The sequence below is a fragment of the Drosophila sechellia genome, chromosome 2R, assembly GCF_004382195.2.
Source record: "Drosophila sechellia strain sech25 chromosome 2R, ASM438219v1, whole genome shotgun sequence".
NCBI lineage: Eukaryota > Metazoa > Arthropoda > Insecta > Diptera > Drosophilidae > Drosophila > Drosophila sechellia.
This window is the reverse complement of record NC_045950.1, coordinates 18,318,298-18,336,269: the sequence shown is the minus strand read 5'-3', so window position 1 is coordinate 18,336,269 and position 17,972 is coordinate 18,318,298. Positions and strand designations below refer to the sequence as shown.

Sequence of the window (17,972 nt, the reverse complement as noted above, 5' to 3'; positions counted from 1 at the left end):
TCTGCGTAGCCTAACGAGCTTGTTGCAAGTTGATTACGTTGATTAGCGACCACCTGCGAATGCCATTTCCCATTGCACTTGCAATGGCGGGCTTAGTCTGAAAAATCTTTATCGTTTATCGAGGCAACAGCATGATTAACTTGGGAGAGAGTCTTTGCGTAATGAATCAGGGTTATGCGCATTTGTCTAAATATCCAGGCGGCTTACACTGCGGATTCTGGCTTTCGAAGATTACTCACATCGAGACTAAATTTATGTTCCTTAGAACATTTCATTATATTTATTTTAATTGTTAATTAATGTTTTTCCCATTTTTAATTCATAGTTTCACTACCTCTACAATCGCTCCAATCGAAAAGCTCTCGAGTGGCCAAAACGTCAGTCACGTACAAGTGCCAGCTTTACTCATCCAATCCCGTTCCCATTCCATTCTAGGAATGGGCCGAGCCGAAAAAGTGAAACTACAGTTATCTATATATTTAAGCCCAACCGCATTTACATGATATCATAAAGATATTTGTAGAGAGAGGGGGGTGGAGGCTACACATGTCCCGACTCCAATGAACTCTCCCAGTCAGCGTAACTGTAATCGCCGCGACCCCAAATAAAGGCGCCCAGTTTGATCCATCCCGAGCCGAAAGGGTGATCACTTTGCCACCAGATTATAATATAGTAATAATTTTGGCCAACAGCCAGCCGAACAAGCCTTTGTAGAACAACACGTAGAAACAATTAAAATACCCGGACGCCTCAGTTCGCTGTGTAAATGTTGTTTATCCAAATACCCGAGGGCCAAAGAAGGCATCTGAAAATTACACCTAGGCTGAAAATAAATGTCCAGCGCCCAATGAGCCGGAACGTGCGATTTCCATATAAGATTTTGATTTGGATACCGAATCCGAGTACTGCACCCCTGTGGATGGAGTCGGCTCCAAATGCAGATGCAGTTGGTTATGAAACACGGCCGAGTGAGGGGATTGACGGTTAATTGTGAATTTCCGGTTCATTGCAGCTCATTTGCCTGCCCCACTGCCTGCTAGCCCCTCCTCAGTCCCGGAAAGCCTAGCTGGAGCCACTCGATCGACGATCCACTGTGGGACACTCGCCCAGTAAGTCACTCAGTCAGTGAGTCAATGAAAGCGAAACCCACGGAGTCCGTATCTCATTAATATGGGTCAGGCCGGCAAATGGCTGGCATTACTTGCATTTGATGAGATTTCCCATCTAATTTGCTATTTTGCCCGCAAACTTTTCCACTTCTCCAGTTGTATAACCTCTGCATTTGGAGTCTAATTAATTGTTACTGCACACAGGCCAGCTACCACGAAGATATAGTATCAATATTTACCCAAAAATTAACTTTAATCGCATTGTCAAAGCTGTCGCTACGCAAAGCCCTCAGAAGCAAAATTAGTCAGGTGCTCTAATCAATTAAGTCAACCAGTGCTACCGCGAAAAGGAAACCAGCAACAGTCTTCCCCATGTGGCATAAACCCGAGATCCGGGAATTCAGTTCAGCTGCAGGGGTATTTTCACGGAAAGGCCAACGCCTTAACCTTGAGGCACCAGGTTTCCCCCTACTGGACAAAAAAACAATCTTTTCGATTCTGGAAATTGCATAACTCCACGCCAGTTGCCAGCTGATTGCTCGATTGTCGGAGGTGAGAAGTGATATATTTGTCAGTCGAGAGGGCTAATGTTATTAATAAATACCATATCACGACTATCTAATCGAGAACAGAGCCAATTTTCGTCAAGTGCTTCCATCGTGCATACGGCAGCCAAATCAATGAATTGCATGACGCATGGGCCCCTTTTTGAAGTGAAGGGTTTCACTGCTGGAAGCGCCTGAATATGTAATATAATTAGTTGGTAAATAGACCGCTGGCCAAACAACAATTTGAGACACACAAAGCGATAGAACAAGGCGCCGCGAAACTGAAACCCCTCTATTAGCTCAGCTTTCGGTTCTGATCGATCCACAGACTGTAAATATTATATGCAACTCAATAGCCGCTCCATATTCGACGATCGCCCACGATCCCCTGGCTACTACAGATATGTCCCAGTCTGACGTCAACCTTAGGCGTGTCCCTCTCCGAAAATCGCCAAGGCTGGGCCGATTTGCAATTAAGATTTTGGCCATAGCCAAAAGCCGAATTCATTCAGACTTCTCACACCTTTTATCAGTTCGCCAGTTGGGGCGTTGGACACTTCCGATCGATTGACGTACGCAAGAGCTGGAGAGGATCGGCGGCGTCGTTTGGGCAGGTGGGTCGTCGGGTGAGATAAACAATAGCCGACACCCGTGAAATTTAGCCGCCTTTTTATCCGTTCTCTATAAACAGGCGGATATTTTTTCGATCACCCGGGTACCGAGTAAACAAATTTTGTATAGCAAAAAAAAAATAAATTATTACTTTGAAACATTATACTCCAAGTAAACGTTCACGAGTAAAAGTATTTTCAATGAATGAGCTATATATACAATACGAAAATCAGAGTTTTTACAATTGTATTAAACTTATAAACATCTATTTCTTAGAAATTACCAAAAAGCAACTCATAGTTAGTCTGTAACATATAGTGTACTTTGTAATTTCTATGAAACCCGTACCTGTCCAATTGTCATAAATATTAATGATAAGCTAAGAACTATCATTAATACTATATTTGTAGGGTACACACCAGTCTATCGCTGGTATCTCAATTAAGAGGTGAGCAAACAAGCAGCCATTTCGCTCGTTGGCGTTCAATTTTGAACGATTAAAGAAAAGTTTTGGGGGTGCAAGTGCGAATATTTTAATGGTGAGATAATGATGTTGTTGTGCTCATCTCACCTACCTACAAAAATGGGAATCCTTTAAATTAGAGTCTAAGGGAGCTAAGGGTTTGGGCACAAGTGGGTCTTGAGAACTGAAACTGGTGATATCACCCGAAAACTCATCGAGAGCAAACAAGGCGAATGCGAGAGCCCAAAAAGCGATAAGATAAAATCAAGTCCAAATATTTAACATTGGTATTAACACAAGTTTTGCCACTCAGCTGCCGCATACATGGCGCACACATGAGTACTCATAGAAACTCGTAGTTGCGATAGTGGGCTGCCTGAAGTTCACTCGATTCATTCACGAATGAACATTAACTTTGACCCACAAACCCAATAAAACGTAAACAAACCCACGCATTAACCTGGAGTTGAAGTAGCTGAGGTTTTATTAGGAGTTGAGTTAACCCGAAGTCACAATCATTAGCTGTTGTCCAAAAAGAGAGTGTATATTTATCGAATGGCGGAAAGAATATGGCAGGCGATAAGATAAGCCAGAGCTTTTGATAAAAAGTAGCAGAATATCATTTCGAGACCTGTGCATTTTGCGTACATTTACAGCAGGAAGTGAAAAATGCAAACCGTGTAAAGCAAGCAAAATAAGTGGGGACTATATTTTTAGACTAAAACGCCGAGTATCATCAATTGATAAGGCCTGGGCTTGGTGATAAGCTTTTGCGCGCTCTCGCACTATAATTTTTGTAAATCGAGAAGCTTTTTCAATGGATTTCATAACCCAAACAAAGTTCTGTGCGTTCTATAGCGCGTGTGCCGCCGATTATCCACGTGTTCTCCAGCTCTATATAGGTACAGATACAGATACAGATACATTTACAGTGTATCTACGGGTTTGGCACTCTCCCTCTCTCTATTTGCCTTCGAATACCCATAACCAGTAGCTTTCGCCATGTGCTTTGCTCTTTCCGAGCGCGTATCTGTGTCTCTCGCTCCGTTGAAGTTTTGTAGCTTCTCGCAATCGGGGGTTCCAATAGCGGTTCATTCGTTGCTAAGCTCTCCCCGCGAACGGTCGTGTGCGATCTCCGATCTCCGATCCCCGATTTTCGGTTCACGTTCTATACGGTACTCGATTTTCGCAGGTATCGAGCTTTGTTCAGTTGGGGCAACTCCAAAGTCGAGACGTGTCGTCGGGTGCGTGTGCGCGAATCTGAACAAAAAGCGAAAAAAGTGCCGATCCGAAAAGGCAGCGTTACGAGTTCCACCTCTCCAACCGTCTAGGTAATTAAAAATTATATAGTTTCCGTTGCCACACACGCTCGCCAACTAGCTAGTGCCAAGCTAAATAATGGTACATAAAAAGATGCATAAAAATCTTTCGGATACAGGGCGCAAATCGAAACCAAACCACCAGATATCTGACAGATATCAAGATACTTGCATTGGGCGATTTACGAGTCTAAATTGCTTGTGTGACGTGCTGCTGCTCTGTTGCTTTTGCCTTCATTGTCATCCCTCTCGGCGTTTTTGGGCGCTCTCCCCTTCTGAGATTCGAATTTTTGTATCTTTTCTCGTTTTATTTTCCTGATCTTATGCTTTTTTTTTTGGCGGCTGCGACACATTCTGTGATAGCAGGCAGTCTGAGAAATCTCGGCGGATGCGATCTTCGCCAGTCTCTGGCCGCCAGTTCAAACCGAAAGACACTGCGATCGCATCGAGTGCTGAAGGACTCTACCCAGAACAAAAGACAATACAGTGCTAGCAGCGAATAATACGTACTCACGCATAAAAAACACATATCTGATTGAACAAAAGTGCTCTCTGTATGACCTCCAAAAAAAAAGGGAAAAGCGAAAAATTTTAGTGTACTGTGAGTTGGGCTTTGATAACCCGTAGTAAAAGCCTCGCTGTCTGCGGATTGTGATAAGAAATAGCCAAAAATATAGCGCTACTGTGTGTGTGTGCGTGATCTCGATTCGCAAGGGATTGGATTAATCTCGATGCGAATGTAAAAGGCCAGGGTTCGGGGTTTTTGAAACTGAAGCAAGTGACTGGCCGGACCGCTTCACCATTTATTACTCACATATGCACTTGCGGTTGGGTTTCAGTTGCAAACTTGACCCTATTTCCCAATCCATCCGAGTTATATAATTGCCAAAAAGCAAGTATGAAAGAGGGATGAGTAAACTATAATAAAATGGCTACTCTCTTAACCCTCGGGCATGGGCACTTAAACCGATTGCAAACTTATTACGAGAGACAGAAGCAGCACGCATTCATGTGAAATCTCCGCCAGACACTTCGCTACCTACGCGACTTGGCTTACAGCCATCCCAAGCCTCCAGCTACATGATGTATATGTGATGTACATATACACATGAGAGTTAAAACGTAAACCCACCCAAGCACCTCTAGATGTGAGCTTTTAGCGCCCTGCAATTCGGAATCGTTTACGTAAACCGATTGGAAACCGCACTCGGCAGGCAGTTGATTCATTCAGATACGGATAGGTTAGCGATCGGGGCTATATTCTTTCCAATTTTGTTGTGTTTTCCCCCGTGTTTGTGGTTGCCCATGGACTGCCACCCACTTCAACGTAGGGTGAATCACTTGCACACGAAATGGGGTATAAAAAGAAATCCTAATAATACATGGCGCTGTTTGTCAGGTCTAAAAGCGAAGAGTCATGCAACATCATCGCGTAATGAGATTATCAATCAACTTGGAGATAGAGATGTGATCCCGAGTTGCGAAAACTGCAAAGGTGGATCGTCCAGCTCCGCGTGGAGCTGTAAACTCTAGCTCTTGCGTAATACTCCTCCGACTTTTGCTCCACCACCTCGGAGCCAAGGTGCTAATTTCCAGCGCATAATTCACAGAGGTGTGCGACTGCGAACTCGAAACTGTTTCCAGGCAATTTCCAGAAATCGGCTTTATGGCCAACAGTTCGCTGCCCAGTCAGTCAGCCAGCCAGTCCAAGTTGGTGGGTGCCCGCCCGTGTGTATATAGTATCTGTAAGCGGCGCAGACACACTTATCTATACCTTGAAGTTCGGCAATTTATCGGCAATATGTACATACATCGTTTCCTGTAATGTACACATCTCCCCAAAAACATATCTGGAACGGAAACATAAAGTTCTTCCAATGGTATTTTGACTTGTATTTCAAGTTCAAGTCATTTTGACTCAACTTGCTGGCGAATTGGCGCCTTGCGTCTGGGCTCTCGATTTTCGAGGTGTTATGTTCCGTCTCGATCCAAGGCAATTCGAGATCGAATGCAGTATAGGAATGAATAGCACGCACACCCACCAACGCCATGGAAACATTTCACGGAGTGCACTTCATGGTCCCATTTTCGGTGGATGTGTCAACCTTGTCCCCATTAGATACACAGCTAGAGTTGTATTCCAAGGGGGATGAGCAACAAATTTGTTTCGATAAGGCGAAACAAGCTGTTATCGGGCCGCAATCAAAACAATATCATTGGGCAACCCCTCGCATAGAGTGAAACTTGGAGTGCATTCTAGAAAATGGAAAGAGAAGTGTTCCGCAATTTTGTCAAACGCAAATGAGAGTCACAAATCCCGGGGCTCAAGTGCACATGACCAAAGACACTAGATTCTAGTGTCTTTGACATGACTGTGTTTCGTGGTTGTTTTTTTTTTTTGGGTTGGACCCTATCTATAATTAGCAAATGTAGCAAGATAAGATAAAGAGCCGCCGCAGAGAGAAGATAGTGTGAAAAGCTCGCTGAAATGAAAGGAATTCCGGCTAGGGCATATGGAGAGTTCTTCAACGGAATGGGATTTGTGACGCAGAATGGGCCAACAGATTGTTTATCCGCTGGGAATTTTCGAAAAGTAAACATCTCAGGGAAATAGTTCGCTTCTGCGAACAATTCAAGTTCAACAGACAAGAGTTTGCCAAGATCTCGACATCTGTTCTGCTGATCTCTGGACCGCTGGACCGTTGGCCACCTGCGCAAGATTCCAAAGATCACGAGCTGACCAGTTCATCAATGGCCGTTAATTTGCATGTTTTGATGAGTTCCGACCTCGTCGATTAGGACGAACCATTCCAGTCCATTCCATTCACAAGCCAAGTGACACCAACATTTCTGTGGGAGTTTGCGGATTACGTGACAGTATTTTCGGTCACGTCCGTCGCATAACAATCAGGCAACAGGTTGTTGGCTCTTCGAATCTAACAATGGATGAGCAACGCCCTGAGAATCGACGGGCTATGGTGATTCAGGCCTTAATTGTCAAAGTTATGTTGATTTTAAATAACAGAAACTATATGTTTTCTAGCCTTGAAGCCTGAACTCCATTGACCTTTCGACAGATTTAGTTTCATTTTTATTTCAAAGGATAGTCTTTATTGTTGGGTAGTGCTTTCACTATTCACTATTCAGCGGCGCGAAGGATTAGCTTAATAACCCCAAAGGCAGCTGCAGCTGAATGACAGTCTATTGGCGAAGCAAAGTTCGTTAAAAATTAATTTAGACGGGCCGGCAATTAAGACTTTAATTGCGCCCAATTAAAATCAAAGCCAAGAAATAATTGCGCAGATAAATAGAAATAGAAAACTCCCCAATGCAAGTCACTTCAATGTGCACTCTCGAACGTTTGATATAAAACTGTCATCTTAACCGCTTTTATATTTCATTTTTACAGATCTGGCCAGAGGATCCGTGGATATCGACGTATGCATGTCTTATAGAAGGTACGGATTGAGTTGTGCAAACATCAAATTGGCATTCCCCATGCAGAAACAAAAACAAAGTCAAGATCATGGCGCGGAAAGGGGATATTTATTTGGGAGCTCTTAGATGGGCTTGCGAGTCATCGTCGCAAACCGAAACCAGTTCAGTTGCTTTTGGCCGCGTTTGTTGTTTTTAGCCAGTCCGTGGGTGCCGGCCGGCTTTGCTTCGCTTTGCTTTTGCTTTTACTGTGATTTTGCTTTGTGCTGCTGTTGCGAACTGCTGCCAACTGGCCTAGCCGTTTTTGGCTCTAAAAATAAAGCAAGTGGTCATAACTGTCAAATGCCGCTCTCCGCTTTATCGGCTCCTCCATCTTCTGGCCAGTGGCAATGGCCAAGATGCGATGCTGGGGCCACTTAAATGGCCGGCAAACGTGCGTGCTCTTAACGTGTCAACTGCCAAACGAAGCCATGAAAAACGGCTGTACGATCATGCGATCTTCGAATGCATCCACAGCTAACCGCAGGCTAATTTGTCTGGAGTAGTGTCCATATCGTGCACTGAAAAAAACACAATCCAAAGGATCATACTCGTATATGTTGAGAAATCAGTTCTAGCTCAAGTGGAAATAAACCATATATTTGGAGCTATAAAATATTTTTATGAATGCCTTTCGACCAGTGTACATTGTAGTGCTTTTTTCGCACAGAATTAAGATTTTTCAGACCAAAATATTGTCTTAACGAAACGTTCAAGGCTGAAGAAATGTGTTTACACTCACCGTGTGTTTGTTCCAATACTATTATCTGCAAATCTTATGTACTTATTTATTTCTTGAGGTGCATAATCAGATGGTATGAACTGATGGGCTCTTTTATCCAGACGCTCGCCTTCTGTGCAACAACAGCAGCCAGCGGGAATGTGAATGGGTTAGTGGCTATAATTACACTGCACTACACGGTTAACTCCCGGGAAGGTCAGCACTTGCTCTTGAAACTGGCCCCCGGGCCAAACTCGATATCTGTGCTGTGATATCTGGTTTAAAGTAAGCTAACAAAACGAAGCTGGGGAAATCCAAGTTAAATCCAATTTCCAGATCGCATTTGGCAATCGATGACGCAGTCTCTCAATTGGCCTTTCCATTTTTGGGTTTTTGTTTTTGCCCAAAAATCGACTGACTCTCCTGACGTCATTTGGCGTTAATAATTTCGCAAATTTTATAATCATTGTTAAGACATCAGCCAGCCAGCTGAGTCAGTTCCCCTGTCCAACACCTTTCAGTAAAGTGGCGTTTAGTTTTCCTGGAATTCCATTCGCACAGATTGACAAATAATGTCATATAGCAATTAAATGTAGTTTATTACTAGACTAAAGTATTTGCCGCTTCGGATTCCTTTGAAAGTGATAATCAGTAAGCACCACCGTCGCTAGGCAAACAGCATAATTGAATTTGCTGGCTGTGCCTGAACTTGAACTCGCGATGAGCAGTGTAAATAAACCAGCGGCTGAGAGATCGGCGGATAATAGGGGGGGCTATGGCAGTCGGAGGCATGAATTTCGCAGGTGAAGATTGGCAAATAATTTCTCGCAAGAGTCAGGCGTCGTCTTGGCATCTATATGGCATGCTGTGTACAAATGCCTTTCGGCTAGCCACAAAATGCATGGGCTAAAGACCGATTCGGGCCACAGCGAATAGTTGGATCATTCAATTGATATTTTATGGCGCAAGCTGGAGATTTATTGTCAATGTTTAACGGCGAATAGATTTAAAACTCACCTCGAGCAGTGTGTAGGTAATTTTTACTTCAAAGTACGCCTGAGTTTCGTTTTCAGTTTAATCGGAAGCAGTCGTCGATGTGTTAATGGGAAGCAATTCACTTGGGGGAAGGTCGGCGCACGAATCTATTTCAAAAGCTACACCGATTCCGATTCCAATTCGGATTCCGAAAAGCGCAGCCCTCACAGCTGCGTTAATTTGGTCAAATAACTAGCCAAGTACGAAATTTTGCAAATTGCATCATCCGATGTCGAATACGAAAAGCGAAACCGAAACTCATGACTATCCAAGTTCTGCGGCAGAACGATCTGCATGCCTTTTTTCGTTCGTTTTTTTCCAATTAACGAGAGTGTGGATATTTATTTAACTCGACTATTAGTATGCACAGACAGCAGGATATATGTATTCGTATCTGTATCTACAAGTAACATTGTAGCTCGAGTTGGCTAATTATGGCTACGTGGCGCGACTTCCAGCTGAGCGGATTTGATCTCTGGGATATAAGCCGTATAGAACTTGTTATTGATAAACTTCAGACAATTACGAGGCATTGATCAGTCTACATTAACGTGTTTCTAATTGAATGCCAGAAAAGTTCAATGAAAAGTCAACCCCAGTCGTCAGAGCGTTTCCTTTTCGATGAGCGGAGAACTTTCCACCGATATAACTCGACATACATAGCAATTACGGATTAATCACTAAACTTTTGAACGGTAGTTAATTGGTTTTTTAATGGATTCATGTGGCAAGAGAAGCCGCAGCCAAACGACCTTATCGCCACTTTTTCCTTTAATCAAAATATATACTGTAGCCTAGACTAATAAAATATATTTGCGCCTAAAATATGTTTATACATAGACAAGTGAAATTTGTAGGTAATATAATATATTGAATCAAAATATATTTAATATTTTGAATAAGTATGTACATCATTTTTATTAGCAACACTTGGCAAGGCAACAATGTTTAATGACCAGAAATAATCTGCTTTGAATAAGAAAACTTTTCAAAGATATATTGAGTTTGCTGGGGTTTTACCATTCAAATTCCGATCCCATAGCATTCCCAGAAAACACTCATTTGAAATGGCGTTTGGCACTAATCAGAATCAACACCCATTGACATCCGAGTCCATCATCAATTGTATCTGGGTGCCACCTATTCCTACACTCTCAATGGCAAAGATTTAGGTTCTGTGGGCCGAGTGTGGGTGTGAAATGTTTGCATAGATTGCAAGAGGCAGCCCCAAAAATAGAAAGAAAAACAAGAGAGGTGTATTTTTAAGGCTGCTTTCCGCCTGCCTTTCTCTTTTGCCGGTGATTTTTTGTGGTTTTTGTTTATTTTGAGTGTTTCCTGCACTACTTACTAAGTTTTGAATTCAATCGAGAGGGAGAGTCGAGCATTATTTGAATGTCAAGATTTTCGGCAGCAAACATTTTCTGGCCGCCTGCCCGAAAAGCGAAAATCAGCCCATTTGTTGATAGCCGCTGATTTCGTAGGTCAAGTTCAAATTGTGCGTTGTATTTCGAGATTATCTCCGCGGGTACAGAATCTGGCCACTTGTCGTATACGCAATATTGCTTTGCCCGTTTTTAATTAGCATTATGAGGTACATTGACTTTGCCTTTCTGCTTTTGGCCAACACGTTTTGCATAATTCACATAATTTCAGCTTACGCCCTGCACTTTTTTCCCGTCTCTTTGGCTTTTATGTGGTATTTTGGCCACCGCTCGCCGCTCACATATTCATATTTCGGTTATGCATGGCCCGGTGATTGGTTTTCTCCCGATTCGTGGAAATCAATTAAACACTGCTCGCAAAAGCAAAAGCGAAGTGAACCCAAGCCAAAAGTAGATTCCAAAGAGAACGGGAACGCGCCTTAATATGGGAAACAGTTTTTCAGGTTACGCCTGAGTTTAGGCTCATTTGCACTTGATTGAACAGTTGAATTGCAAAATGCTTAAATGGCATTTTATTGATAATGTTGACGGCGTACTCCGCCGTCAATGTGGGTCATTATATATGGCACTGTACACATATGCCACATATTACCAGCCGATCTGTCAACCATCGGAGTCAGTTGGAAATTAGAATATGCTAATTTGTCTATCCATTGCCGCCGCTCGCTGCTCGTTTTGAATGAATACTGTGAATGACTGAATGAATGACTGAGTGTCTCTGCTGTGCTGGCTTGGCCAAATCCAAATCCAGCATATTGACTCACAGCCCATAGTTAGACGTCATCTCTTATGACTTTGGCGGTACTTTTTGCCTCCTTTTGTTCGTCGTTTTGCCGTCTTAATGCGGTCAACACATTAGCGTTTGCGGCAGCCTCAGCTTGGCTTTTTCTGCGCCAGGTAAAATACCCGAATCACCTGATGTTTTAATTGCCCGGCGTCATCAGTTTGTTGCTCTTTTTTCCCGCCAGCGAAAGAGAAAATATTGCGAATTCGATAGAAAAGAAACGAAATGAAATGAAAAGAATTGAATTTTAAACGAGTGGCCCAGAAGATCTAAGTCTATTTGCATAAACCCGTATATATTTATTTATATGGCCAAACAAAAGCCCAACTAAACACTTTTCATTTTATCATTGTAGCCGCCGAGCTGCGCTAATTGAAATGTATAAAAAAGATTTGCACAATTCTAAAAAAACACATATATAACAATTTATTTTGCCAGCGATCGCAGCATGACGTGATTTAATTTTTTGTGGTCTTCCACATACGTTTTTGTTCGAGTGTGAAAGAACGAGTTGTGGAGAACAGCATTTCTTTCCAGTTGAACTCGAAGACAGAAACTTGAGATTGTTCTCTGCTGGATTTTTTTCTCTGTCAAGGTTGAACATTTGTCATCGTTTAAGGTTTTTCGCCGTTGTCAGCCGCTGATTTCTCTCAATTTGCAAACGGTTTATTCTAAGTTGGTCTCGTTTTCGCCATTAAGTGGCATTTGGTGGATGTGTTAAGGCCTTTATATTCATCAGACTCAGACTACATGGCCTGCCTGTGCAGCCCTCTCTAATTTCGGCTTCCTGTCGCCGCCAACATCAAAGTGCAAGGGGTACGATAGTCGTCTGGAGTAATTAACTAAGCCTCGTGATCGAATTATGATATCAGAGCTGCGCAGATCGCAGATAGCTGATGGTGCAGAAGATTTTAGCGAAATGCAATTAACCGCATTGATTGCATTTGGCGCGAACAGGTGGCAGCAGCTGCAAATTACGAATTCAGCAATTGACAGATTTTGATAAATGTCTGCCCCCCTTGCGTTAGCGGGCAGCAACCAGGAGAAAGTTCCGTTTATGCATCCAACTCTGGGCAATTTGTCAACACCAAAGGCAATCGGAGACACGTTTAGCCAAAAGAAGTGACACAATTGCTGGGAAACCACTTTTCATGTGTCTCCGCTCTTTTCGGACGAATGCCCGCATAATGACACTGACCTTGGATTCCCCCTTCGGAATCGCGGATGGGGGTTGGTAGATCGCAGATCGGCCAGATTCCGTGCAGATTTATTTTTGCATGCTCGTGTGACGCCTCATTTCCACTTGGTATTTTCTGGCTCGCGGGAAGGGGGGATCCCTCAATCATTTGCCCAGCGGCAGCTGCATGTATGTGACCATTTCCAATTTCCAGCGTACATCGAGGGCAGCCAGCCCGCTGGCAAGGGGTGGGAAAAGGGAATCCCCCGCCGGGAGACACGTGCAGGGGGTGGGGCAACCCTTACGGCAGCTCATTTCAGCTTGCTACTCGCATGTAAATACAGTCGTCCAACTGCTGAATAATTCAAGTCCGCGCCACAAATTGCAAATTGAGCTGGCTCTGCGACTGCAACTCAGACCACTCAGTCACTCAGACAACCCGGCATCTTTTCTAGATCTCGTCTATCTGTTGATTAGGATTGGCCATCGCCACTGTGACACACTGCGGGAAAAACCGATTGCGAGTGCGAGAACTGCAAGTGATCGAAATCTTGCCCTTTACACCATATATAAATCAATCTTAAAGATACGTTGTATAGTTTTTTGCCATATGCATAGCATGTTTAAGTCTAGCTTAAAGATACTTAATATATAAGTTCAGAGTGTCTTAGATACTTTTGTGCTTTCCTTGTGACAACAAAATTGCTGACATTTGAAATTGGCTATTTTAAAAGAAGTGAATATTATGGTAATTAAAGGAGCATAGAATTTTCTACATAGCTCGTGCCATGCTGAGCTTAATTGTATAATTTAAACCCATAGAATTTTCTTCAGTGTGCGAGCGTTTCAGCTTTTGCGGTCAGAGGCTCAGGGCTTATCAATGCGGAGGGGGTTTCGGTGGGAGGTCGATCCAAACGAGCGCCAGTTGCACTTAAATTGCATCCACGAGACAGCCGTCAATCAGTTTGCGTGGCTCGTGGAAAGCGAGCAATAAACAGAAGATGCGGATTAAAAGCGGGCCGCTGACAATCTGCTCTGATTAAGCGAGTGCAACAGCCCAAGGCCCACACCTCCTCAGATCCCCCATGATTAGTACATATCGCAATCGCTTTGAGTCACTCTTAAGTGGTTATTTTTCATTTTTGGGCATCTAGGGCAAGCTGGTGGGTCAGGTGCTTCTTGATGATGTCACGGAGCGTTTGGCGGAAAGCGAACGGATGAAATATTAATTACCCTTCGCGAAGATAGCGTCAAATACTGGGGCTTGAACAGCGGCGATAAGCGAATCTAACACCGATAACGTCTGTCGATAGGGTTTTGCTGGTTCGCGAGAAGGAAAAGCTGTAGAAAGGAAGATCGTGGAAGTTGGTAGAATCGGGAATGACGCAACCAGTGACGAAGACAGGTTACCAAGCAAAGATAGCTCCAAAGCTCTGTTAGTTTCCGTTCAAAGGTGGTGCCAGTAGGATCGAACTTCAGGGAAATCGACTCATACTAAGTAAATTTCAATTAATTTTTCTTAACACATAATGGAATTTTCCTTGTTTTCTTTACTTCAGCGAATACTTATTTAGCTTGTGAGTAAATTCTATACATATTTTGTTTTATCGAAGTGCATGATTTTTACAGAAGGTGTGATTCATACTGTTTTTCAATTCGCATTTCTCATTCCTAGAAAAATTAGAAAGTAATAATATATAAATAAATAGATTGGTGTTTCGTGTTTCAAGAAATATTAGCAGACAATGTATTTAGCATAATTTTTCTCTTTTGCTTATCTGCTTCATTTTATGGGTATTTAGATGGGAGTGCTCTGGTTTGTGTTATCTAATAAACAAGCAAGATTCTAATCACTTTTTCATTCCTTTCCAGATAAGACGCCAAGAGAGGAAGCTAGAAGGATCCACTGCCAGCGCACCATCCACAAATCATCCACACAGCCATGGAAAGCGTCCACTTGACCGCCTGGTTGGCCCTGTTTCTCATCGTGGTGGCCGCCGCCACGCCCACTCCCGCTCGCCCGCCCACCGACTGCCCGGCGGACTGCACCTGCAGCTTGTCCGAGCACACGCACAAGCCACTGTACCACCTCAAGTGCAACAGCACCCGTGGTCTGAGGCTGGCCGAGAAGACCTTCCAGTCGACGGTGCCGGTGCACTCTATCGATCTGTCCCACCTGAACCTCACCCGCTTGAGCCATTTGCTGGACAAGCTGCCGGAGCTTACCTCCGCCGATTTGTCGCACAACGAGCTGAAGGATCTGGGTCACCTGGGCAAGGGCCTCAAGCGACTGAACCTGAAGCATAATCAGCTCACCTCGGACAAGCTGAGGAAACTGCCGAAGCAACTTCAGGTGCTCTACCTGCAGAACAACAACATCACCCACCTGCCCCTGGAGCTGACCCACATGCACCAGTTGCGACAGTTGGAGCTTAGGCACAACGCCATCAACTGCTCCTGCCAGACGCTGGAGGTGCGCAACTGGTTGGTGGAGCGAATCGTCTACATGGAACACCCCGTTGTCTGCTCCTATCCCCTGGAGTTCAGGGGTCGCTCTTGGCTGCAGTTGAAGCAGGATGAGATCTGCAAGAAGGAGAAGTACCAATGGTTTGATACCGAGGAAAACGAGTTGATGATGGGCGACCAGCCGGCTGCTGCTTCTGCTGAACGCGAGGATGAGGAGGAACTGGGAAAGGACTTTCTGCCCATCGTTGGAAATCCCGCAGCCACTGCTAAGAAGGTTCGCTCCCCTCAGATCCCCCTTCCTTCTGATCAGGTGGAGGGATCCGGAGACCTCAGCGAAACCAATATGGAGCTTAAATTGCCCGAAGAGGTTGTTCCAGAGCCTGAAGCTGCGGAATCTCAGTTAGTCGATGCTGCGGCCTCCCCCAGTGTCCTCCAGGAGCACATCGTAAAGGACGAGGACGAAGATGACGAGGGTTCTGGCAGCGGCGGTGGTCTGCTCATCATTCCCGATCCCTCTAAAGTTAAGATTACTTCCGAAGACGACGTAGATAGCGATGGTAAGCCAGAGGAGAGCGATGTTAGACCTCTTGAGAATCCAGAGAATTCGGAGAATCCAGACACTGTCTTCTCCAATAAAATTGGTATCTACGAAGGTGACCAGGAGGAAAAGAAGCCCGTGGAAGAAGATAATATCGTGCCCGTGGTGATGACCAATTTGGGCACTGGTCTGGAGTCCGATGTGGTGACTGATGGACCACTGGACAACAGCAAGGAGTCCGAGGACATCCTGACCGCCAAGATAGGCAAGCCAAAGGACGACAGCAGCGCCATCTACTACCTGCTGGCCGTGATTGGACTAATTGTAGTGGGCCTGGTCCTCTTCGTGGCCATCAAGCGTTGCAAGTACGACAGCAATGCGGCCGCCCGAGATGCAGAGGCCCAGCGGCAGACGGAGCTCCTGGACATGGACAAGAAGCAGCTGGGCAAGCCGCTGCACAAGAATGGCCATGGCAACGGCCAGGAGCACTCTCCACTGATCGGAGAGAAGACCAAGTTGGACGAGGCACAGATTGTCAAGAAGCCCTACGAGAACGGCGAGGCCAAGGACGGGGCTGGTCAGCAGCCCCTGCTGAATGGCAACGGTTCTGCCAATGGGGGTGCCAAGGAGGCACCCGAAAGCGGAGAGCCCGCCGCCCATGAATACTACCCCATCAGCCCTCGCTACCCCACTCCGCAATCCCCCAGGGCATCCAAGTACGCACAGCAACAGCAGCTCGCCGAGCAGAACAACAACGAACCAGATGGCGCCTACCTGCCCTCGTCGCCCAAGTCCGGAAGATACTCACCTGTCTACTCCCCGGAGACGGGTCGCGTCAAGATCAAGCTGACGGAGACCCCGAAGCCCAAGACCCCCATGCTGGTGACGCGCAGCAAGTCCAATGCCGGGGACATCATCACCACGCCCGTCAGACCCATCGAACCCACCCACCAGGTGATCAATGGCCACTGATTTGAGCTAGCCATCCACTCTCGACACAGCCCGACCTTTCCGACTCGCCCCCATTAAGTTACCCATTGCAATCCGATCGCATTTGACAGAAGAACTGTGTTTTATACGCAAACATGAGATTCATTCTGTAGATGAGAGATTTTATCAATTTATCAATTTAGCCGAATGCAATCTGATTGTGCAACTGGGAACCGGGGTGTATTCCCTCCTCAGCTTCATCACCAGCAACATAGGGCAGCAACATGTGCAGCAGCAACACGTGCAGCACATGCAACATCTGCTGCATCAGCATCTAGAATAAAGCAGAAGCCAAGGCGACGAAAACAGCAAACTATTCGAGTTAAGCACCCAACTCCCCTCTTAAGTGTGACCGACAAGTAGTGTTTTAGCCATAAGTAAATTAATTACTCCTAAGCGTAAATCTAGTTTAATACCAAAGTTAAAAAAATATATGCGTTTAAACAATGAAATCAGTCGTCGAGTGCAAAATATCAATGAGCCGGGGAAAACGGAAAGGAGTTAACTCTTTTGCATGATAAATGCTATCAATCCGCATCTGCATGTGATGTTCACACCATACTTACTGTATATGTACTTTTATAACCTACCTATATACTGTAAACTACTTAAGCTGCGTTCTCTTGTGAAATTAAAACGTTCATTAAATGCAAGCGAACTTTAATAATACATCACATGGTGTTTTCAATTTATCAGAAATGGTGGCAAGATGCTGGTTTATGCCATTAACCAGCATCTTCGATGGAGAAGTTATGATTGTATAACCAAAAGAAAAGGTATAGAAGACATTCATACATTGTTTTCTGTTATTGCTATTATCTTTTCTTTTTTTTCAGTATTATTGTTTTCAACCCTTTATTTAAATGATATTGGCAGAGCTTTCGACCGAACATATTCTTGAAATGTAGATGGCGTCACATAGGTATGCCAGTCTTTCCATGTTTCAAACCATCTTGGAGTTTAAAAGCTTACGTTGGGTGATCGAGCTTTCACTCAAGTCTTTATTTTTCACTCAAACTCCAAAATATTTTCAAACTAATGCTAATCGATTAGCAATTGATTATATTTAAATTGAATTAGTAATGATTTTAGGTGAAAAAAATGGTCATGAAATCAGTATGATAACAAAATAAGTCAAAATGTGATTGTTTCAAAGAAGTTTATCATCATAACTTGGTCAAAACGTGTCTCATAGGCATAAGAATGACTGTTTTATGCAGCTTATGATCCTAACTAACGATCCCTATCACAATAAGGGCGATCTGCAAAAATCAGTTTTTGACCAATTTTTGCA

General features: G+C 44.2%; 1 protein-coding gene and 1 long non-coding RNA gene across 3 annotated transcripts; one reads left to right on the top strand and one right to left on the bottom strand.

Annotated features, from left to right (window-relative positions):
• Positions 1-3,822: 3,822 nt before the first annotated feature.
• LOC6621912 (protein windpipe) lies at positions 3,823-17,133 on the top strand. Of its 2 annotated transcripts, none has more exons than XM_032715125.1 (3): positions 3,823-4,063; positions 7,461-7,509; positions 14,557-17,133. In XM_032715125.1, exon 3 carries the CDS (start codon positions 14,627-14,629, stop codon positions 16,658-16,660), a length of 2,034 nt encoding a protein of 677 aa, XP_032571016.1. In that variant the 5' UTR covers positions 3,823-4,063; positions 7,461-7,509; positions 14,557-14,626; the 3' UTR covers positions 16,661-17,133. The 2 variants fall into 2 exon arrangements, with proteins under 2 accessions (XP_032571016.1, XP_032571017.1); XM_032715126.1 differs by lacking the exon at positions 3,823-4,063 and adding an exon at positions 4,635-4,652.
• On the bottom strand, positions 7,575-8,623 carry LOC116800403. Its single transcript, XR_004361337.1, has 2 exons — positions 8,268-8,623; positions 7,575-8,046 (listed from the first exon to the last, which is right to left on the bottom strand). It is a non-coding gene; the product is annotated as an uncharacterized LOC116800403 (long non-coding RNA).
• Positions 17,134-17,972: the final 839 nt, after the last annotated feature.